The 25392-nt window shown below is 39.8% G+C and overlaps 1 protein-coding gene across 1 annotated transcript; it reads left to right on the top strand.

Moving 5' to 3' along the window:
• The first annotated feature begins 18092 nt into the window (after window positions 1-18092).
• LOC131466749 (uncharacterized) lies at window positions 18093-24540 on the top strand. The gene is made up of 5 exons (XM_058640187.1): window positions 18093-18223; window positions 18317-18668; window positions 20047-20081; window positions 23202-23525; window positions 23800-24540. Exons 1-5 carry the CDS (start codon window positions 18181-18183, stop codon window positions 24051-24053), a joined length of 1008 nt encoding a protein of 335 aa, XP_058496170.1. The 5' UTR covers window positions 18093-18180; the 3' UTR covers window positions 24054-24540.
• Window positions 24541-25392: the final 852 nt, after the last annotated feature.

Genomic DNA, 25392 nt, shown 5'->3' with positions numbered 1-25392 from the left:
TTAGATGTGTCCTCAGCTTCCACGTCAACACCTTTACTGCCGGCAAACACTAAAATGTTTGTTATCTTCTGTCTGTGTGACGTGTTTTTGTGTTTGTCTTGTGCGTCTCTGACCGAGGGCAGAATTTCACATGACCAGAGAGAGCCAATCACAAGTGTCGGCTTTAGAAGGAGGATGTTGATATGAAAAAAAAACATTTGATAATTCCGAGGTTTTGCGGCGATTTTTAAAATGCAACTAAAATTGTAATCATGGAAATTTCCAAAAACCCAACTGGGTAACCCTTTATTTTACAGTCATCTAATTACCTGGTATTTACTAAGAAACTAGATGGTAACTAAATGTAGTTAATAGGAAAGTTCCAAAATAACTTATGTAATTACTAAGTTATTACCTAGTAAGTACATGGAAACATACTAGGAAACTACAATTATAAAATATAAAATATAAAATAAAAATGTAATACAATTGTAATTGTATTATTTTCAGTTCATACATAGATTGTATCTTGTAATACAATCTATGTATTAAGAAAGGATAGTAAGTACTAGGTTATTACTTAGTAAGTACATTAAAACCTTCAAGGAAACTAGATGGTAATACAATCAACGTACTGAAAAAGTACCCATAAGGAACGGATGTAAGTACTAAGTTATAACATGCTAAGTACATGGAAACATACTAGAGAAGTAGATGGTAATACAATACACATATTAAGAAAGTATCATGTAAAGCAGTGGTCCCCAACCTTTTTTGCGCCGAGGACTGGTTTAATGTCAGACAATATTTTCACGGACCGGCCTTTAATGTGCGGCAGATAAATACAACAAAATAAAATGATACGACCGGCATAAAAACTGGTATTTTCTAAATATAATAATAAACGCGAATCCACTGTGTATGCAAATTTATTAGCAGCGTCCTCGTAACATCACGCCTTAGGAGTATGATGATGAAATGAAATGAAATGCAGCCTTAGGAGGTCACAAGCCAGTGTCTTTTTGAGTCGGTCCCAAGCCCTGATAAATGCAGGGCTGCGTCAGGAAGGGCAACCAGCGTAAAACCTGTGCCAAAACCAAATATGCGATTCGAACCTATGACTTCCATACCGGATTGGTCGAGGCCCGGGTTAACAACGACCACCATTGGTGCCGATAACCTATGATTTATACAGGTTGGCAAAACAAAGAGATAGAGATGGCTGCAGATAAGACGGCGCCACGGACGGCTGCCTCGGTGCTTGGCTCCGCAGTCCTTTGTTTGTTTTTGTTTATTTGTCGCGTTCTAAGTTGTCCCTCCATCATCCAATACACTCGAGAGGAACTTTTACAGTCTGAACATTCAACTGGTCACACTTTTTCGCCGTTTCCCAGCGATTCTGGTGTATTCACGGAACTTTTAGTTGGAGGAGCAGCAGCTCTCTGTAGGATGTTCAGGAGACGCAGACGGGGCAAGCGAGCCGGCGCGCTCGTTAAGCTCAGACAGCGGGGTTTTCGGACAGCGCTCCCGTCTATACATCTGGCGAATGTCCGCTCCCTGAACAATAAGATGGAGGAACTGCTGCTTCTCAACAGTAGAAACTCGGACCTTCACAGATCTGCTGCCCTGTGTTTTACTGAAACCTGGCTCAGTGAATACATCCCGGACACCGGATTACATCTTCCAGACTTTCAACTTCTCCGTGCGGACCGCGTAACGGAGCTCTCGGTGAAGAGGAAGGGAGGTGGAATCTGCTTCTATATTAACGAAGGTTGGTGTACAGATGTCACAGTGTTGCGCAAATCATGCAGCCCTCACTTGGAGTCTTTTTTCATAAACTGCAAGCCGTTTTATTCACCCCGGGAGTTATCCTCGTTTATTCTGGTTGGTGTTTACATCCCGCCTCAGGCGTGTGTTACTGAGGCTTTACAACACTTGGCTGACCAGATAACGGACATGGAGAGGAAACATCCAGATTCCCTGCTCATTGTTCTTGGGGACTTTAACAGAGCAAACCTCAGCCGTGAACTGCCAAAATACAAACAACATGTTAAGTGTCCCACTAGGGACAAAAACACTCTGGACCATTGCTACACCATCTTAAAGGATGCATATCGCTCTGTCCCCCGTGCAGCCTTGGGGCTCTCTGATCACTGCATGATCCGTCTTCTCCCAAACTACAGGCAGAAATTCAAATCTGCTAAGCCTGTAGTGAAGACTGTGAAGAGATGGACCACAGAGTCAAAGTTGGAGTTACAGGCCTGCTTTGACTGCACAGATTGGAGTGTTTTTGTGGCTGCTGCTACAGATCTGGATGAACTCACTGACACTGTGACATGCTACACCAGGTTTTGTGAGGACATGTGTGTGCCGACCAAAACCTTCTGCACATACAACAATAATAAACCTTGGTTCACTGCTAAACTTAGGATGCTTCGTCAGGCCAAGGAGGAGGCCTACAGAAGTGGGGACAGAGTCCTGTACAATACTACCAGGAACTCACTGACAAAGGAGATCAAAGTGGCAAAGAGGTGTTACACTGAGAAGCTGAAAAACAGGTTCTCAGCTAACAATCCTGCGTCAGTGTGGAGAGGTCTACAAGAGCTCACCAACTACAGGAGACCATCCCCCCATATAGCAGCGAACCGTGAACTGGCTGACGACCTGAATGTCTTCTACTGCAGGTTTGAGAAGCCAACATTCACACCCATCACCCGATCCAACATCAAACAACCCTCATCTCCCCCTGCACCACCATCACCCCTCCCTCCTGACCCCCCACCATCACTCAGGATCTGTGAAGAAGATGTGTGTCAGCTCTTCAGGAAACAGAAGTCCAGGAAAGCTCCAGGCCCAGACGGCGTGTCACCCTCCTGTCTGAAGGTCTGTGCTGACCAGCTGGCCCCCATCTTTACCCAGATCTTCAACAGATCACTGGAGCTGTGTGAAGTCCCCTCCTGCTTCAAACACTCTACAATAATCCCGGTCCCCAAGAAACCAGCAATCTCAGGTCTAAATGACTACAGGCCGGTGGCCCTGACGTCTGTGGTCATGAAGGCCTTTGAGAGACTGGTGTTGTGCCACCTGAAGGACATCACAGGCCCCCTGCTGGACCCCCTGCAGTTTGCATATCGGGCAAACAGGTCAGTGGATGATGCCATCAATATGGGTCTGCATTACATCCTGCATCACCTCGACTCCCCAGGGACATATGCTAGGATCCTGTTTGTGGACTTCAGCTCGGCGTTCAACACCATCATCCCGGACATCCTGCACTTCAAACTCACCCAGCTCTCCGTCTCAGCCCCCACCTGTCAGTGGATTACAAACTTCCTCACAGATAGGAGCCAGCAGGTGAGACTGGGGAAAATCACTTCCAGCACCCGGACAATCAGCACTGGCGCCCCCCAGGGATGTGTGCTCTCCCCACTGCTCTTCTCCCTCTACACTAACGACTGCACCTCGAGTGACCCATCTGTCAAACTCCTGAAGTTTGCAGACGACACAACAGTCATCGGTCTCATCCGGGACGGTGACGAGTCTGCATACAGACGGGAGGTGGAATAACTGGTCCTCTGGTGTGGTCAGAACAACCTGGAGCTGAACACGCTCAAAACTGTGGAGATGACAGTGGACTTCAGGAGTAACTCCCCTGCTCTGCCCCCCCTCACCATCCTCAATAACACTGTGTCTGCTGTGAAAACCTTCAGGTTTCTAGGATCCACCATCTCCCATGACCTAAAGTGGGCACCAAACATTGACTCCATAGTCAAAAAGGCCCAGCAGAGGCTGTACTTCCTGCGACAGCTCAGGAAGTACAACCTGCCCCAGGAGCTGCTGATCCAGTTCTACACAGCAATAGTCCAGTCTGTTCTCTGCACCTTCATCATCGTTTGGTTTGCATCAGCCACCAAACAGGACAGAAACAGACTGAATCGCACCATCAGGACTGCAGAGAGAATCATTGGTGTTAAACTGCCCACCATCCAGGACTTGAACACATCCAGAGACAAGAAACGGGCAGGTAGTATCTCTGCAGATCCATCACATCCCGGAAATAACCTTTTTGATCTTCTTCCCTCTGGCAGGCGTTACAGAACACTGTACACCAAAACTGCTAGACATAAGAACAGTTTCTTCCCCCAGGCCGTCACACTACTGAACACTTGACCAGTTTATTTGTTTATTTATTTATTCACTATCTGCACCTTATCGTTTATATATATATATATATTTAAAAATAAACTGGACCTCTGGTCACCTTTTTTATTCACTCTTGTCAAATATATGTTAAGTTATGTTGATGTCTACGTTTCATGTACAGCGTGTGTTTGAAAAACTGGAGTCGATTTCCATGTATGTGTTACATACTTGGCCAATAAAGCTGATTCTGATTCTGATTCTCAAATATGTCCAGCAGGTTCGGGTGATTAAGGATAGAGAGGGACGTGTTGACAGGTGCCACAGAAGTAATGGGAAGATGGAAAGAGTACTTTGAAGCGCTAATGAATGAGAAAAATCAAAGAGAGCAAAGGGTAGAAGAGGTGACTACTGTGAACCATGAAGTAGCAGAGATTAGTAAAGCTGAAGTGAGGGGGGCACTAAAGAGGATGAAGAATGGAAAGGCAGTTGGTCCTGATGATATACCTGTGGAGGTATGGAAGTGTCTAGGAGAGGAGGCAGTAGAGTTTCTGGTTAGACTATTCAACAGGATCTTAGAGAGTGAGGGGATGCCTGAGGAATGGAGAAGAAGTGTGATGGTGCCCATTTTTAAGAATAAGGGAGATGTTCAGAATTGCAGTAATTATAGAGGAATAAAGTTGATGAGCCATACAATGAAGTTATGGGAAAGAGTAGTGGAAACTAGACTGAGAGCAGTCAGCATTTGTGAGCAACAGTATGGTTTCATGCCTAGAAAGAGTACTACAGATGCAGTATTTGCTTTAAGAATGCTGGTAGAGAAATACAGAGAAGGTCAGAGGGAGCTGCATTGTGCCTTTGTAGATCTGGAAAAAGCCTATGACAGGGTGCCAAGGGAGGAACTATGGTACTGTATGAGGAAGTCTGGAGTGGCAGAGAAGTATGTTAGACTGGTGCAGGACATGTATGCCAACTGTGAGACAGCGGTGAGGTGTGCTGTAGGTGTGACAGAGAAGTTCAAGGTGGAGGTGGGACTACATCAGGGTTTGGCTCTGAGTCCCTTCTTGTTTGCGGTGGTGATGGACAGACTGACAGATGAGGTTAGACAGGAATCTCCATGGACTATGATGTTTGCAGATGACATTGTGATCTGTGGTGAGAGCAGAGACCAGGTGGAGGAAAAGCTCGAGAGGTGGAGATATGCTCTAGAAAGGAGAGGAATGAAGGTTAGTCACAGCAAGACAGAATATATGTGTGTGAATGAGAGGAACCCAAGTGGAACCATGAGGCTACAGGGAGTGGAGATAAAGAAGGTGGAGGATTTTAAGTATTTAGGGTCAACAGTCCAGAGCAGTGGAGATTGTGGAAAAGAGGTGAAGAAACGTGTTCAAGCTGGTTGGAATGGGTGGAGAAAAGTGTCAGGGGTTATGTGTGATAAAAGAGTATCAGCCAGAATGAAAGGAAAGATATACAAGACAGTGGTGAGACCAGCGATGCTGTATGGTCTAGAGACAGTGGCACTGAGGAAAAGACAGGAAGCAGAGCTGGAGGTAGCAGAGATGAAGATGTTGAGGTTCTCTTTGGGAGTGACGAAGATGGATAGGATCAGGAATGAGTCAATCAGAGGAACAGCACATGTTAGATGTTTTGGAGATAAGGTCAGAGAGGCCAGAATGAGATGGTTTGGTCATGTACAGAGGAGGGATAGTGAGTATATTGGTAGAAGGATGCTGGGGTTGAAACTGCCAGGCAGGAGGTCTAGAGGAAGACCAAAGAGAAGGTTTATGGATGTAGTGAACGAGGACATGAAGTTAGTTGGTGTGAGAGAGGGGGATACAGAGAACAGGGTGAGATGGAGGAGATTGATTCGCTCTGGCAACCCCTGAAGGGAGCAGCCGAAAGGAAAAGAAGAAGAAGATCCTCGTAACGCCATGCTAACGATACTGCACAGAGTGCAGCCGTGCGTCAACGGAATGCGCACCGGTTGGGGGAAAAAATGGCCAAGTCCATCAGCCAGTTGCGGATGCTGCCCGCTGACCAAAGGACAAATGTGAAGTCCCGCCTGTTAATTGTGCAGCAGCCGGTAAAGGAGGACCCCGATGACGCAAGCCAGGAGACGGGTGCTTCGTCAACAGCAGCAGCACCCGGTCACCCTGCTTCACACAGATAGGATGTTGGAAATGGCAACAGGGTTTTCAGTGCTATTGTGGCGATCTCAGGGTATTCTGCCATGACTTTAATCCAGAACACCGGCAGAGTTATTGTCTCAAACATACTTTTAAGGCCGCCGTCATTTTGCAATCTCCAGCAGTTGATCTTCTTCTTCAACCATGACATGTGACTGAGGCAAGCATCTAGACATGTGTCAAGAGTGAGTCATAGACAGCTGTGGCGGAGAGAATCAGGTAATTTTTCAAAATAAAACATTGTTCAGAATCTGATAATAAATAAAACGGAAATAATCTAAGTTATGTATTCTTTCTGTGCGGCCCGGTACCAACTGACCCACGGACCGGTACTGGTCCGCAGCCCGGGGGTTGGGGACCACTGATATAAAGGACAGTAAGTACTAAGTTATTACCTAGTAAGTACCTACAATACATTGGTGAGTTCCAGTTACTTACCTTTAAATAGCAATTTACTGCCAATCCGAAAGTTGTCTGTTCCTGCTTGGTGATGTGTCATGGGTGTTTAATGAACTGTCAAAGTGCCATGTTCTTTCCCAGTACTAAAATTATTTTAGTACTAAAATTGTTATGCAGATGACACACAGATATATTTATCAATGAGGCCGGATGAAATATATCAGGTTGTTCAACTCCAGGAATGTCTCAGAGACATTAAGTCCTGGATGACCTGTAACTTTCTAACTTTCTGTGCAAAACTGCTTTTTTCTCTTCTCAAAATGGAATTTTGCATAATTCTTTTTCGATTGCTAAACAACAGTAGTCACCCCTGAAACCACATGTGAAAAACTTTGTGCTTTAAATCCACAGTGTTGTGCTGGTTGTGGTTAAAGTCATGGGATATGTGTGAAGACTTTTGAAAACTGTGTTCAAGCAATGAAAAACAAACTACTGTTTGGTCCACATGAATTGCTGCTGTGTGCAGACTGTGGTTAGAGTTTTGCACATGTGACAAATGTAACATGTGTGTTCGGTTCACGGACAGAGTATTGAACAATTCCTATTAAATACACTTTTTACACTATTTACATTTTTTACATTTATACATAGCTATTTAACTAGTAATAAACGTTAGTAACGTGTGTGTATACCTTGCACTAACCTTTAACTCCTCTTTAGCCTTTTTAATGCTATTTCAGACAACCTCTACTGGAGTGCTAAATGTACAATATTTCTACCCAAACATGTTATTTATACATTAGGAAAAACAACTTAATATAGGAATATATCAATAAAATAAAACAAAACAAAACAGTCTCTTGATTAATTGTGCATACCAACCAACTATAATAACAGTGCTGTCAAGTGATACAAAAATTTATTAATTATGATCTGTAATGAATTAATCAAATGCATGTCTTTTTTTAATCTCACTTAAAATTGCTGAGAAAAGCCCTTACCATGATGTATTTTAACTTATATTCATTATTACAGCAGATCAAAAGATTGATATATAACAAAAAGTGGCTTTATAAAGTCATTTATTGTTTTAACAAACTTGAACAGATGCAGCCATTTACATTCCGCTGTGTTCTTTTGTCAAACTCCAAATAATTAGAAAATACAAATAAAATAAAACATCAGGGGAAGAGCTTTGCTATGGCTTGCCAAATTGCTAATGTCTTCACTGCTAACATTAGCTGTGGCTGCACAAGTGGTAGACTAAGAAGGCTAAATCTGAATTTTATATATCAGAAACTACCAAAAACCTGAATGATCCCAAGAAATTTTGGAATGTCCAAGGTTTTTCTGGTACTACTTCTTCCAGTGAACTGCCACCTTTTTTAGTCAAAGATTCTGTACACCTGGCTGATAAATGTGCCATGCTAAATAATTTTAATGAACATTTTATCACAGCAGGGCACTTGTTTGATTCTTTAAATCGTGATTTTAAAAACACTGTTTTAAATAACGACTCTACTGTTGTAAGCCATCCCCCTGTTGATTGTGCTTTTAATTTTGAACATGTGTCTATTTTTGAGGTCTGTAGTGCATTGGAAAATTTGGATCCCAAAAAATCAGCTGGTCCTGATGGTTTGGATCCATTTTTCCTAAAGCTGGCTGCTGATTTAATTGCTGAGCCTCTAACTGGTATTTTTAACTTAAGTCTTAGCAGAAACCAACTTCCTAAAATTTGGAAATCTGCGTTTGTCCTCCCACTGCTTAAAGGAGGCGAACCCTCAAACGCGAACAATTACAGGCCTATTTCAAAATTATGCATTTTGGCGAAAGTATTGGAAAAATTGGTTTGCGATCAGTTGAAGGACTTTTTGGAATCTAACAACATTCTAAACTCTCTTCAATCAGGTTTTAGGAAGCAACACAGCACTGCTACTGCTGCCCTAAAAGTTTGAAATGATGTGTTTGAGGCATTGGACTCAAAAAGGTTTTGTGTTGCCCTGTTCATTGACCTGTCCAAGGCATTTGACACTGTGGATCACAATATTTTGCTAGATATTCTCATCAAAAAAAGGTATCTCCACACAAGCTACTACTTGGGTAAAAGATTATTTGGCAAATAGGACACAATGTGTTCAGATGGCTGGAGTTAGTTCCACTTTTCTTGAGGTCACAAAAGGTGTACCTCAAGGCTCAGTCCTAGGACCACTTTTGTTTACAATTTATATTAACGATCTGTGTGCAAACTTGTCCAATGCCTCACACCATTTTTATGCTGATGATACAGTCATTTATTGCTCTTCACGTTCAGTTGCACAAGCATTCATATTTTTGCAATCCGCCTTTGATACAGTGCAGACTAATCTGGAGAAATTGAAACTGGTTTTAAATGCTGAAAAATCCAAAATCGTCGCGGTAGAGTCGAAAGAGATGTGTGTGTTTTTGTTTTTTTTATTAGGCTCGAACCGAGGGTCAAAAGCACACCATTGCATTACTTGTAAATCTATATTCTCTTTTCATTGCGTTCCAAATATTCATTTGGGCTTCAATCCATGGATCCTGGAAATTTGAAGATTTCTCTGGCATTTTATAAGCCAGTAGTGCCTGAATAAGATGATCTTTCACAATAGAAAGTTCTATGTCCTTCCACCTAGCAGTAAATGATGGAGTACACAAATTCATTAAAGATTTAATTTGAGCCGCATAATAATAGTCTTTGAAATGAGGTAGTGCCAATTTTTCTTTTAAAAGTTGTGGTGTTTTGAATTTGACCCTGGGTTTTTTACCTTGCCAAATGAACCTAGAGATGATTTTATTCAGTTCTGAGAACCATTTTAAAGGAATTTCTATAGGGAGTGCTTGGACTGAGAAAAGAAATAGAATTCCACCTTTGTATGTCTTCTTTTATTTTTATTAAGGGTCATCATTTATCTTTGCTGCTGTTGGGATTTGGTATATATTGGGTATATGGATCCCCAGGTACGTCAATGAACGCTGATCACAGTCAAGATGAAATTTCTCTCTAAGATGTTTTGGGGGTGTAGTCGGCAGCGGAAGATGTGGAGGAAGTTGTGGAGGGTGATGGTCAGACATCACTGAGAGATGTCGGTCAGACAAGCGGAGATCCGTTCTGCTACATGTGTGTCGGAGCTGGGAAAAGAGAGAATGAGTTGGGTGTCATCAGCGTAGCTGTGATAGGAAAAACCATGAGTGAATAACAGAACCAAGAGAGTTGGTGTACAGAGAGAAGAGGAGAGGGCCCAGGACAGAACCCTGAGGAACCCCAGTAGTTAGAGGACAGGGTTCCAACACAGATCCTCAGACACTCTGTATGTTCAGTTTTGAAGATAGGATGAGAGTAGGGCAAGTGCAGAGCCCGAGACACCTAGTTCCTGAAGGGAGGAAGTAAGGATCTGGTGGTTAAAACTGTGTCAAACGCTGCAGAAAGGTCAAAGAGGATGAGCACAGAGGAGAGAGAGGCAGCCCTGGCAATGTGGAGTTGCTGTCCTGATGAGCAGATCTTCACTGGATGGTGGTGTTAAAGAGTGGTGGTAGCCACTGAAGTAGGATTCCTTGGCCACTAAAATGAGCACACCCCATGCATTTGATGGGCTTTGCTCTTTGTTGAGTGGCAAAATAAGTCCAATGGATTACACTGTTCCTCCTCTGAACCCTTTATTAGCAGGGAGAGCGAGGGGTAAAGTTATTCACTCACCAGCACAAGCCGTATAGACACCTGTTACATTTGATGAGCGTGGTTGTCCGGCATAGATAGTGCTACCTGTGCTTGATTCAGTTCATGGAAGAAGTTCAGACGTGTAAAATGTGAATAAAAACAAAATCCAATGATTTACAAACCATTTGACCTATATTCAATTTAATACACAAAGACATGATATTTAGCGTTCAAACTCTAATTCAAATTCTAAAAGTTCAAACAGGAGCGACAAAAAACTGGTAAAGTTGAGGAATGCTTAAAGAACACCTGTCTGGAACATTCCACAGGTGAAGTGGAAACAGGTGAGTGTCATGACTGGGTTTGAAAGGAGCATCAGTCGTTCACAAGCAAGGAATGCACGAGGTTCACCACTTTGTGAATAGAACGTTAGCAAAAAGCCCAACAGTTGAAGAAGATCTCAACGTACAGTTACAAAGGATTTCAGAAAGACAATGTCAAGACACATTCTACACACATTACAACAGTGTGGCCTCATAGTAACAGAGCATGGGTCTGTCTGCAGTCCAGACCTGTCCATTAAAAATGTGTGGCACATCATGAAGCACAAAATAAGACAACAGAGGCTCTGGACTGTTGAGCTACTGAAGTCGTAGAATTCCACTGACAAACTTCCGCAGTCATCGTCCTCAGTTCCCAAACACTGAGTGTTGTTAAAAGGAAATATGATGTAACTCAGTGGTAAACAAGACCCTGTCCAAGCTTTTTTGGAATGTGTTGCAGGCATCAAATTCAAAATGAATGAATATTTGCAAAAAAGAAAACTTCATCTTGTCTTTGTAGCATATTAAAATGTATATAGGTCAAAAATTATAAGATAAGATAAGTAAGTCATTGTATTCTGTTTTTATTCATGTTTTACACAACGTCCACATTTCATTTGAATTGGGGTTTATAAATGCAATTTTAATAATACCTTAAAGCAATGATTACAAGATCAGGGTAAATGAAAAATGAAATCAATCTGAAAGAGAATGAACTAATGATAGACCAAAAGGATTTATAAAGCTGATCTGACCCTTTAAGCAGCACATCCTGTTCAGATGAGTGGTGGTCTTTTCTGGATCCAGGGTGGTCCATTGGATTAAACATCTCTTCCTTGGAGGCCTGTATAGCAGTGCAGAAAACAGGGTTATCTTAAAGCAATGATGACAGTCAAGTCATGATGAATGAGATACAAATGAAATCTAAGAGTGAATAAACTGACAGTAAAAATCTATTTTTAAAAGCTTTTTTGTTGACATCACTATTACATTAGTGAGGTCTGTGAGAGATAATTTGGTACTCTATTTTAATATTAACATTTGCTTTACTGTTATTATTCTGTAAATTTAGGTTATGTTCATTTCATGAGTCACAAAAGCAGAAACTCTGAACTACAGTTGGAGTTGCTCTGATCATCAGCTAAGCTAATGTAAAGCTCATTGGAGATAACAATAAACACTCGATCTCTGTGGTGCAAAACAACAGAGCACCATTTTTCTGCTGTATGACCTCCTACAGCTGCTCCTGTTGTAATGACACACAAAATCATCACAATGTCAACAGTAGATCATTTAACCTATATTATGACAACTTACATCAATTATTTAAGTAATTGAATTTTTCATTATTAGCGTTTTACATTTTCTGACAGATTATGTTCTCTTTTATTTTTATAATACATTATGACTTTTTTAAAATCTATTCACTTATGAACACACATTTAATAATGAATGATGTATATAATGTAAATATAATATACAAAGGATGAACGTAACCATGACATTTATTTGTGGTATAAAAAAAATACAGTCACTAGTATTGACACTGTTTTAGTGTTTTACAGTTTATTCTGTGGTTCAATCTGAGGAAACCTCTCCATGCTGTTAGCTGCTGTTAGCTTTGTTAGCTTGGCTAAAAGTGTGGCCTGGCCTAAACCTGCATAACCTCGTTTAATGCTAAAAAAAAAAAAGGTAAATAATACATAACCAGTAAACTACCACAACAAACAAAAAAATAACTTACCTGTGCTTTGGATTGAGCCATCTCACACCTTCTGTGGTTATTTCTGAGGTTTTCAATCCTCCTTCTGAATCTGTGGTGGGGGAGGGGAGCAGAGCAGACTTTCTGACTCCTGCTCAGTGAGAGAAAGTTGTCTGAAAGTAAGCCTATTTTCTCCAGTTTTCAAGACTCAAGTATTATATTAAGTTTAATTACATTTTCACAACCACTGAGCTAGAAAAAAATTACCTCAAAGGCGACATAGACTGGAAGCTCAAATTAACGCTGCATTTGTTAGTGTATTTGCGTCATTACCTCATTTATGAAACCCTAAAGTTTCAGAACAAACAGTTCAGCCACTGCTGAGAAAATAGGTTTTTTATTGTTTTCCTGGGCTCTGTGAAGCGGATCGGCACTTCCCTATGCTGATGATGTCATCAGGAAACCTCACCACCGTAGCGCCTCCTGGTGCGGGCAGTAGTCCGGGCACATCCGGTTGCGTACATTCAACCGCAGAAGAAGAAGAACTACTCTCGTTGTAGCTGCTGAGATGCAGAGCATCCATCGTGCCAGAGGGGGAGCTGTGTATCTGAGAGCTGACGTGCTAATTACGTCACTTCCAGGTACCTGGCCAATCACAGGACAGTGGGAAAGCTCTTGTTGGTTGGCCAATCACAACACAGTCCACGTTCTGGGGGTGTGATTTTGGTCTGAAACAGCGCGGCTGACGAGAGCGTCAGTGAGGAGATATTTTGATCGGCTCGTTTGCAGCGACAAGGAGGTTTTTAACCATGAAAACAAGTTAATATATGTAAGTAGACCTCCATAACTAACATATATGTGTGATACAAGCATTCGATGTCACCTTTAATTTAAAACAAGAGCTAAACATTAATTAATAATTGAATTGAATTGAATTGAATTGAATTGAATTGAATTGAATTTAATTTAATTTTTTTAGTTATACCAGACCAGAAACAGATTTGAACTGAAACATCACTGAAAAATCACTGAAAAATCACTGAATTTTCAATGAAATATCACTGAAACATCACTGAAATATCACTGAAACATAACTTAAACATCACTGAAATATCACTTAAACATCACTGAAACATCATTGAAATATTATTGAAATATCACTGAAATATCACTGAAACATCACTGAAATATCACTGAAACATAACTTAAACATCACTGAAATATCACTGAAACATCACTGAAATATCACTGAAACATCACTGAAATATTATTGAAACATCACTGAAACATCACTGAAATATCACTGAAACATCACTGAAATATCACTTAAACATCACTGAAACATCATTGAAATATTATTGAAACATCACTGAAATATCACTGAAACATCACTGAAATATCACTGAAACATAACTTAAACATCACTGAAATATCACTGAAACATCACTGAAATATCACTGAAACATCACTGAAACATCACTGAAATATTATTGAAACATCACTGAAACATCACTGAAATATTATTGAAACATCACTGAAACATCACTGAAACATCACTGAAATATCATTGAAACATCACTGAAACATCACTGAAATATCACTGAAATATTATTGAAACATCACTGAAACATCACTGAATCATCACTGAAATATTATTGAAACATCACTGAAATATTATTGAAATATCACTGAAATATTATTGAAACATCACTGAAACATCACTGAAATATTATTGAAATATCACTGAAATATTATTGAAACATCACAGCACTGAGTCACAGAGCTGACAAGAGAGAGCGCAGGTGATGTTCTGACAACAGAGCGCTGAGTTCCTAAAGCGTCCTCAGTCTTGTAATCAGACCTAAAGTGTCCTCAATGTTGAGAAAATGTTGAGAAAAACAAATTTTCTGTTTTCTTCCATATGATAAGAAGATACGAGTAAAAAGTTATTTGATGACGGTGAATTTCTGTGGGTGAAAACGGTCAACTGCTGTGAAGACACTGACATCTCCATCTCAACCCTCTCCTCACCCTTCTCTCGCCTCTCCTACTCTTAATCTCCCTCTTTGCTCCTCTCCTCTGTTCCCTTCTTCCTTTACTTGCTCTTTCCCTTCTCCATCCTCTCCCTTCTCCTCCTTCCCTCTCCTCTCCTTCTCTTCTCCTCCTCCCTCCCTTCTCCTCTCCCACCTCCCCCTGCTTAAGACCCATTTAAGAATGATGGACAGGATTTAGGACTTTTGTCACACCTGGACTGTTGGGGGAGGGTCTGCACTAATAATGCACTAATAATTGCTAAGAAGCTAAAATGAAAGTTGTTCTTTAGAAAGCACAGCTGTTAATCTTAGATTGCTAAGAATCTTCAAATCTTCAAATCTTCAAAAATTGTTCTCAACAATTGTTCTGAGGACAGACAGGGGCCTACTGACCTCTTCACTCTTTATAAACATTCTAAAATAAAGTATTTATTCTAGTTTTTCAACTGTTATAAGCTTTAACATCTTGTAAAGCCTCTGTTGTGGGTATTAGACCAGTGATCATGGTGAACAATGAAATTCTGTTAGGTCAAATATTGCTTTAATTGCTTTTGTTGTTGTGAATTCCTTATTATTTGTGCAGCGAGCTGCCTGTTGATAAATGTTTAGTGGTTATTTTGTCCAGGCATCATTCTGAGCAGCCTAGTTTTCACTGTGGGGTCCTGGTGCTCTCTCACAGAGAACCAGAGTTATGTGATTATTGATGAGTCAAACGTCTCCCTCACCTGCAGAGAATGTGTCTGTGACAGATGTAAGTAGCTGGTTCATTTATATTCATATCACTGTAAAATATGTTTTAAAGGAGAGTTAGTGGGAGAAAATGACAACAGACAACGCCGCAAATAAATAGCTACTTTTTTTAAATGTCCCCTTCAGGAATGACCTTTTGTGGTATTTAGATCATCATCATTTATGAATAACTTTACAAAGGAGACAACATTTCCAGCAGTACCTAATCCTAAAACTAACTAGTTATCCTCTAAGCTTACATGCTCCTTCAAGGTGGATGAAATTCATGGCAGTAGAAGACTTGAACTGGTAAAATTGGTTACACTTTTAAGGATTAATATTGTAAGTCAAATACAAGTCTTAGCAGTTTATTGCTCAGGCATATATTTACCAACCTAAATTAGCTTGGGTAACTCAGAAAACAAACTTTGTACAGCAATATTAAATGATTTATCTTCCCCTGAAATATCTAAAAATGTATGGCTACACATTTAGATTGAGTTCCATTCATGTAGAAACGTATGTTTATTTACAAAAGCTAGAGAGAATTATAAATGTCTACTTCATAACAATGCTTTGCATTCATGGTTATGCCTGTAAGCAGCAATGGATGACATCTATAAAGAACTACTGGGTGCAGTACCATAAAATGTCTGCAAGTGGAGCTCGAGAGCAAAAAAGTGTGTGAAACACCAGGGCTGGAAAACAGGTTTTTGTACCAAATAGAGGACATCTGTTAAACAGAGTACAGCATGTTTACAACCTGAGGAAGTGATTTCAGTGAAAACCAAGGGAGGACCGGCCAAAATGTCCTCACTTTGTAAAAATGACCTCATTCTGTGGTTAAAAACTCACACTGGTCCTCAGTATGCTGCAAGTAGAAGAACACAGACACACACATGCACACACACACGCACACACACATACAAAAATCAGTGATTTTAGCTCACAGGGACACAGGAGCTGCTGGTCCTCTGCTGTCTCGTGTGGTCACTTTGTGTCACTGAGTTAAGTCTCAATTAAATATTTTAAAAACTGAATTTTTTAAAATAAGACATTTGAACTTAGTGATGGAGGCAACAGTGGATCAACAACTGTGTGTGTGTGATGTTAAAATCATTGATTTTCTCTATGGACTTTGGTGTGGGAGAGTGAGTGGTTTACAACCTTCAGTCTAACAGTGAGATAAAGACGTGAACATAATCACTGAAATGGAGTTCCAGACACAGGGGGCGCTCACAGCGACATCAACCCCAAATATGAGTCAGTCAGTATCTGATGCAGCCACTGTTTGAAAAAACATGACCTTTCCCTTTAAGGACACAGTGACGTTGATTATTAGAACTGTTTTTGTGTTTTTACTGTGAAAAACCACAGTGAACGGAAACACACACACACACACACACACACACACACACAGGTGTGTGTTGGTTCAGTCAGTTTTTTTATGAAGTTTAATAACCACAGAGAACAGATTCATATCTGTGAAAACAAGTAACGTGTTCACTGTCATGTGTTCACTGTCATGTGTTCACTGTCATGTGTTCACTGTCATGTGTTCACTCAGCTTCAGTAAAGTTTCACTGTCATGTGTTCACTCAGCTTCAGTAAAGTTTCACTGTCATGTGTTCACTGTCACGTGTTCACTCAGCTTCAGTAAAGTTTCACTGTCATGTGTTCACTCAGCTTCAGTAAAGTTTCACTGTCATGTGTTCACTGTCACGTGTTCACTCAGCTTCAGTAAAGTTTCACTGTCATGTGTTCACTCAGCTTCAGTAAAGTTTCACTGTCATGTGTTCACTGTCACGTGTTCACTCAGCTTCAGTAAAGTTTCACTGTCATGTGTTCACTCAGCTTCAGTAAAGTTTCACTGTCATGTGTTCACTGTCATGTGTTCACTCAGCTTCAGTAAAGTTTCACTGTCATGTGTTCACTCAGCTTCAGTAAAGTTTCACTGTCATGTGTTCACTGTCATGTGTTCACTCAGCTTCAGTAAAGTTTCACTGTCATGTGTTCACTCAGCTTCAGTAAAGTTTCACTGTCATGTGTTCACTGTCATGTGTTCACTCAGCTTCAGTAACACAACACGCTCATTTTCTATCTGAATCAAATGTTGCGCATAAACGACAGGATGATGAGATTTTGTGTGGAGGATAAATCTATAATGTTTGTTCAGAGTCACATGAAATGATGCTCTTCACACACACCGTCACTGTGTTCTGATCATTTACAGAGAAACAACGGTCGTGTCCATTAAAAAGCAGCAAATTAACATATTTGTTTGTGTGAAACACAAGAAAAGAAAATCATTTTAAAGCCAGGAAGTTAAAGCAGAAGCAGAATAAGGTACGTGGTTTAATGTCCTTAAAAATGCTGTTTTCATACACAGTGTTTTATTGACTTATTATAGAAACAGAGGTTTCACAAAAAGTAATTCTGTAAAAGCACTCACTCTCCCACACCAAACCTCATAGAGAAAATCACTGATTTTAGCTGGCGGGGACACAGGAGCTGCTGGTCCTCTGCTGCCTCGTGTGGTCACTTTGTGTCACTGAGGTCAATCTGAACAAAGGATTTTAAAGGCCGAATTTATAAAAGAAGACATTTGAATTTGAAGGAGAGTGAGTGGTTTACGAACTTCAGTTTGTCTCACAGTGAGATAAAGACGTGATCATGTGACGTAGAGATCGTAGAAACTTAAACTGACGTAGATTTTCTTCACTTTTGTTAAAGCTGAACTGTCCCTTTAAGGAGACAGATACATAATTCTTCTTAAAGTCGTCTTCATCGTCGACTTTAAACACAGTTTCACACTCAAGTGAATTCTTCTCACATGAAACCTCTTTTTTTTTTTGTCTCTCACTCGGTGGAAAAACCACAGCAGCTTCAGTGGAGACGCCTGATCAGCAGCTGCAGGGGCTGATGGGAGATTTGACGACGTGTGTTTGTGAAGAAGAAGAAGAAGAAGAAGAAGAAGAAGAAGAAGAAGAAGAAGAAGAAGAAGAAGAAGAAGATGGTTCTGCTCCGAGCTGCTGCTCTGTGCTGTCTGTGTTCAGGTGAGTGTCTCCAGCCAATCAGAGGCCAATGATCTCGACCTCTGACCAGCACCACCTCACTGACCTTCTGTCCATCTGTCTGTGTGTCTGCAGCGCTGGTTGCCATGGCAGCAGAGCTGATCCAGGAGCAGCTGTCATTGACCAGGAGAGTTGGTGAAACTGCTTCTTTCAGCTGTGGAGGACTTGACCTGTGTGGCGATTATGTCTTCTGGTTCCAGAAGAAAGAGACAGAAACTTTCACAGTGATTCTGGATATTGATAGAGACACTGGTGAAGTTGATTCTGATTACAATCATCCTCAGAAAGAAGACTTCACAGCTCAGATGAACAACAACAACAAGATCTGTGAACTGAAGATAAACAAAGTTCAATCCTCTCACTCAGCCTCATATTACTGCTCCTGTTATTATTATGATGATTCCCACAGTGAGAAAAGTTTCCTGCTGTCTGAACAAAAACCAGCTGAAGATCACGTGTCATGTGACAGGAAGTCCAGGTCACATGGTTCCCCTCCATCATGTTGTTTCATCAACGTTTGTTTGTGAAAAAGATGAACGTGTGAAAACAGAGGTGTTGGGATGAAAATGAACATGTGAAAACAGAGGTGTTAGGATGAAGATGAACGTGTGAAAACAGAGGTGTTGGGATGAAGATGAACTCGGGAAAACAGGTGTTGGGATGAAGATGAAGGTGTGAAAACAGAGGTGTTGGGATGAAGATGAACGTGTGAAAACAGAGGTGTTGGGATGAAGATGAACTCGGGAAAACAGGTTTGTGATGAATGTGTGAAAACAGTGGTGTTGGGATGAACGTGTGAAAACAGTGGTTTTGTGACAAAGATGAACATGTGAAAACAGAGGTGTTGGGATGAAGATGAACGTGTGAAAACAAAGGTGTTGGGATGAAGATGAATGTGTGAAAACAGTGGTGTTGGGATGAAGATGAACGTGTGAAAACAGAGGTGTTGGGATGAAGATGAAGGTGTGAAAACAGAGGTGTTGGGATGAAGATGAACGTGTGAAAACAGAGGTGTTGGGATGAAGATGAACTCGGGAAAACAGGTGTTGGGATGAAGATGAAGGTGTGAAAACAGAGATGTTGGGATGAAGATGAACGTGTGAAAACAGAGGTGTTGGGATGAAGATGAACTCGGGAAAACAGGTTTGTGATGAATGTGTGAAAACAGTGGTGTTGGGATGAACGTGTGAAAACAGTGGTTTTGTGACAAAGATGAACATGTGAAAACAGAGGTGTTGGGATGAAGATGAACGTGTGAAAACAAAGGTGTTGGGATGAAGATGAATGTGTGAAAACAGTGGTGTTGGGATGAAGATGAACTCGGGAAAACAGGTGTTGAGATGAAGATGAACATGTGAAAACAGAGGTGTTGGGATGAAGATGAACGTGTGAAAACAGAAGTTTTTGGGATGAAGATGAACTCGGGAAAACAGAGGTGTTGGGATGAAGATGAACGTGTGAAAACAGAGGTGTTGGGATAAAGATGAATGTGTGAAAACAGGTGTTGGGTTGAAGATGAACTCAGAAAACAGAGGTGTTGGGATGAAGATGAACATGTGAAAACAGAGGTGTTGGGATGAAGATGAACATGTGAAAACAGAGGTGTTGGGACGAAGATGAACGTGTGAAAACAGGTGTTTGGATGAAGATGAACTCGGGAAAACAGAGGTGTTGGGATGAAGATGAACGTGTGAAAACAGAGGTGCTGGGATGAAGATGAACTCGGGAAAACAGAGGTGTTGGGATGAAGATGAACGTGTGAAAACTCTCAGGTTTTTGTTCCACTGTGTTTCACTGTGGATCAGGATATTTGGCTCTGGAACTAAACTTTATGTAACAGGTAAGAAGTCACTTTTAATTTCCTATGAAAACATGAATATTAATTGTTACTTAAAGCTTTAATTAACTGTTATTACTGACATTATCAGTAGCTTTATAGACCCTTGAATCACCTCATTCACATTAATGAATGTTACGTTAAAACATGAATGAACTGTTAGTAAATGCTTATAAAAGCATTAAGTAATGTAAGTTAATATTCCCTTATTGTTAAGTGTTTTTAGTGGTGGTATTTTTATGATTTGGTCACAAAGAAACAAAGTCAAACACTGTGAACGAAGCACAGACAGAAACAACAGTTGTTAAACATGAAAGTGAAGCAGATGGAGGTGTTTTATTTGATGGATTTCTGCGCTTCTTATTTATATTAAACATGTTTGGAAACATGAGTGCGTGTTAAGTTTCGGCCGATAACGACCGCCTCGCTCTTATCAAAGTTTAGCTGAACAAAGTTTTCACTCATTCACTCGTTTAGTGTCTTGATGTGATACAAGTCCTATTTGGTGCAAAGAGAAGTATAATTAGGCGTCTAAAAACATAACCATAGAAATAAATCATGAAATTCAAACATGTCACAAATGTAGCAGAAAAAAACAGAAAAGACAAATTGAGGACGTGAGGAAACGCGATCGTAGATCTCAGTAATCGACTGAAAAAACAATCACGAACGATCAAAATACATCAATAAATGAGAAATAAAGACATTAATATAACAAAGAAAATACAAATGAATAAAATGGATTCAGAAAGTACGATCTAAAACATGACAGTCTATAAAATAATAAGAAATTCTGTTCAGTAAAATCAAATTCAGTTGAAAACAAACTGAAAAGAGGAATAAATAAATAAATAAAACTGAAATAAATGAATTTGTTCTGCTGTCAACTGTCCTGATTTAACTGTAAACATTTTTACATGATTTTGTACAAAAACTAATAATTATATTTAAAAAATGATTACTTTTAATTTGTATGATCATAATAATCCATATTAATCTTATTAATAATAACATTCGTCTGTTTTCTGTAGTAAAAGGTTTAAATGTTGATCCTTATAATTCAACACAGATAAATACAGAATTATCAATAAACTATAAAGTTTATATTTCATATTTCCCTACAAATCTCTAAAAGATTAATATTGTTTTTAAGTTAATTTGTCGTCAAGAACAAAGTTTAGATTCTCTCTGATTCTCACTTATTATGTTTTATGAGTGTATTCATGTTAACACTGTACATTCATACGTTCATTTGAACACATTATGACACAGTAATTATACAAATCATGTTAAATAATAATCATAATAAGACAAATACAAAAGTATAACCTGCATCATGATACATATAATAATATTATATTATTGACTTAAAACTGTGTAACATAGAAATGTGATTAATATAATAGTGTTGATTTCTCTGTGACATATATTAACAATGATAAATGTTTATATAACTCATATATTTATAGTTTAATAATATATATTCAAATATGTTTGTATTTTGATTGTTTCTGTTTTCTGATGATAATATTCTTTACGTGACCATAAATATTTATTATGTTTGTTAAAGTGTAGAATTTATTTAAACTTAAAGTGTAAAGAAATGAATCATGAGATTATTCATTTTGTATATTTAACACATTTTAGACTGAAATACAAAATAATTCATTTGATATGTAAACAAAATAAATCATGGTTAATGTTTTGGTAACTTTTTCATTTACAGACAGTTTTTTATTATGAAGCAATTTCTGTGAAATTTACTGACAAAAAAAATCATACAAGTAGAATTCAATATTTCTAAAGAGTAATTATTCAGTTTAAAGACAGTAAAATAACGACGTTTGGTCGTAAAATGAAAGAAAATCTGATAAAACAGGAGGTTTGTTTCTGTTGAGGTTAAAATATTATTATTTATTTTTCACTGTTTTCAAACCAAAATACATGAAAAATATAAAGAATATAAATAATAATAATTGTAGCAGTCATTCCTGTTCATTCTTATATTTTCTGATATTATACTATATTCATCACTATGTAAATGATTGACTTTAAAATAAAGTTATTTTAAATATGATTTGTATTTTAGTTAAAGTTGTATTTGAAATGTCTTAAATTAAAGAATATGATCCCATGAACTTTGATCTGATGATAACATAGAAGACGACGTACAGCAAAGTAAATGTATGTAAATGTCATTTATGACATGTATGACACTGATATTGTCACATATGTCACTTATATGTTCAAGATTCAAAGACTTTTATTTTTCCTATGTACAGGACACACAGAAAAATCAAAATACTGTTGATCATCTCTCGTCGGCACAAGTTTAAAAGTTTGAAATAAGATAATATAAAAAAAAAAGCAACAGGATATGTAATGGTAGCAGCAGATACCACAATTATGCAACAGTGCAGGTGCAAAAGATAAAAAATAAAGTGTAAAGGGAGGTAGTGCATAGAGTTCAGCATCCTGACAGCCTGATGGATGAAGCTGTTGGTCAGTGTTCGCCGTGCCAGCTGGATAGTGGAGTCCAGGATGTTGTCATGTAGTCATGTCTCGGTGAAAATGACAACACAACAGTCTCTCACATCACACTGCACAGATCTCAGAAGCTGTATGTGATCCATTTTATTGTCCACTGAGCGTATATTTGCTGTAATGAGGGATGGTATCGCTGGTCAGTGTGGGCTAGCTGCCAGCCTAGCTTGGATGCCTCCTTGCTTGCCTCGCTTCTGCTTCCTTTCACACCGCTTCTGACGCCTCCTCTCTGGGTGAGATGTAGCGTGCGGGTCTGGTGATGTGACAGTAGCCCGGAGAAGTCCTAGGCCCTGAAGTTTCTCTGTCACTTCCTGATTGTTGTGGTGTTTTGTGTCCTTCTTTATATCGAACAAACAGCGGCGACTGTATCTTGTAGTCAATACAGACGTTACACTACGTTCACACGGACGTAAACACAAAGTACCTGAACAAACACTAAAACACTGCATCCATGCATGCCGCCATCTTTTTAACTCTACCATCGAAAAAGCGTAGTTTTATTCATACAGTAGATGACAAATATAATACATTATATTATTATTCATATCATTTCTGTTTCATATGTTTTTACTGCTTCAGATGACCCGGTGGTGGCGCCAGTGTTGACCGTGTACCCAGCAGTGTCCCTGGAGGGGCGGAGCTCCCTGGAGGGGCGGAGCTCCCTGCTGTGCATGGCCTCGGCCATGTCTCCTCCTCCGGTCCAGTTCTTCTGGAAGAGACGGAGGAAGGAGGGCGGTCGTCAGGAGGAGCTGCCCCCTGCTGAGGAGGGAGAGCAACTGCAGCTCAGAGAGTGGGGACACGTCGCCGCCATCAGGCTGGTCCGTCATGACGCTCTGTACGCGTATAAATATCGCTGCTACGTCAGACACGAGGGAGGAACAGTGGAGGCTCAGGTAGAACAAGGTAATAAAATGATTTGATTTATCTTATACATATACTGTATGTAGCACTTTAACATGTACGTAAAGTTTGTTTTTACAAAATAAAATCAGACATTTAACATTTCAATTCAAAATTAAAACTTTAAGTTAAAAATGGTGATAAAATAAAGTCAAAAGTTGAAATTTCTAAAACTCTTCAGTAAAAAGTGTAAAAAGTATAAAAACGTCCTGAAAACAAACGTAGAGCGTGAACGTAGACAAAGACTCTGACACCAAGTCTGTTTGAATCTTTACAGAAGTTTCTGCTCTTCCTCCACCGTCTTCTCCTCCAACATCTTCTCCTCCACCGTCTTCTCCTCCAACATCTTCTCCTCCACCGTCTTCTCCTCCACCATCTTCTCCTCCACCGTCTTCTCCTCCACCGTCTCAGTTCCAGGTCCGGTTGCTGGTTCTGTTCTACTCACTGCTCATCGTGAAGAGTCTGGTTTTCAGCTCTGGACTCTTTGTGATCACAGTCCTCACAAACCAGAGAAGGTCCAAACATGGCTGATTGATCTTCTCTTCTCACCATCATGACGTCACACACACACACACACACACACACACACACACACACACTCACTCTCCCTGCACCAAACCCCATAGAGAAAATCAGTGATTTTAGCTGGTGGGGACACAGGAGCTGCTGGTCCTCTGCTGCCTCATGTGGTCACTTTGTGTCACTGCGTTAAGTCTAAATGAAATATTTCAAACACTGAAGTGACAAAATAAGACATTTGAACTTAGTGATGGAGGCAGCAGTGGATCAACAACTCCTGTGTGCTGTGATGTTAAAATCACTGATTTTCTCTATGGACCTTGGTGTGGGAGAGTGAGTGAGTTAACAGACGTCCACATACACTGACCCCTAGAGGACATTTGGACTTGTGGTTCTGTTCTTACTCATATTTTTTATTTACTGGCATCAGAACCAACTTTAAATCAACAAACTCATTTTATTTCCATCAAAAGACAAAAAAAAACAAATAAATGTAACAAAGTTTCAGAAAAAAAGTGTTTGTGTCATTGTTTCCTGTCATTATTATTATTACAGTTATAGTTGCTGTATATTTTCAGTTTTTTGTTTGTTACAGAGTTTGTGTATAAAACATTTTCACTGTGTCTTATTTCTGTTTATGAACATGAGCGCACATTAAACCTCTTGTTGTGGTGTAGAGAGACCTCTTGTGGTGAATAGTGGTATTGACCATGCTAAAGTAGAACATGTTCATATTTGTACTTGCTGAAATGTTTCTTTATCGCAAATCCTATATTTTTTATATATAGTAGTTTATATATATGTGTGTCATCTTCATCTTAATCTTAATCATCACCATCTTCATCATCACATCACCATCATCTTCTTCATCATCATCATCATCAGCATCACCATCATCACTCGTCTTGTTTTTCTTTGACTCCTCCTCCTCAGTTCAGGGGCGGTACCATGCGTGTGATGTCATCAGTTTAATTGCTTCCACAGTTGTTGATGATAAATTGATAAAAGTGTAGAAGTGCTGGGACATGACCCCGGCGTATCTGACGCCTATGCTTATGTGGAAGCTTGTTTTTGTGAAATCCAGTTGCTGAGTGACAGAACAGAAAATGTGGTGGTGATGCTGCTGTAGCCTCGAGCTGTTATAATGCACAGTGGTGTGCGTGTGCTTGTTGCAGATCAACTGTCTCGTTGGTGTGAGTGCATATAGTGCATGATAGTGTATTTTGTGGTTGTGTGTGTGTGTGTTTTACTGAAACCCCACAGTACACTACTTCCTGCTGACAGTAATGAAACTGTTTCTGTTCCTGAGGTTGTGGAGCTTCAGCCTTTGTCACTTTCTGTAAACAAAGAT

This window comes from Solea solea, chromosome 1, assembly GCF_958295425.1.
Source record: "Solea solea chromosome 1, fSolSol10.1, whole genome shotgun sequence".
NCBI lineage: Eukaryota > Metazoa > Chordata > Actinopteri > Pleuronectiformes > Soleidae > Solea > Solea solea.
The sequence above is the reverse complement of the archived record's forward strand: the minus strand, read 5'-3'. Positions and strand labels throughout refer to the sequence as shown.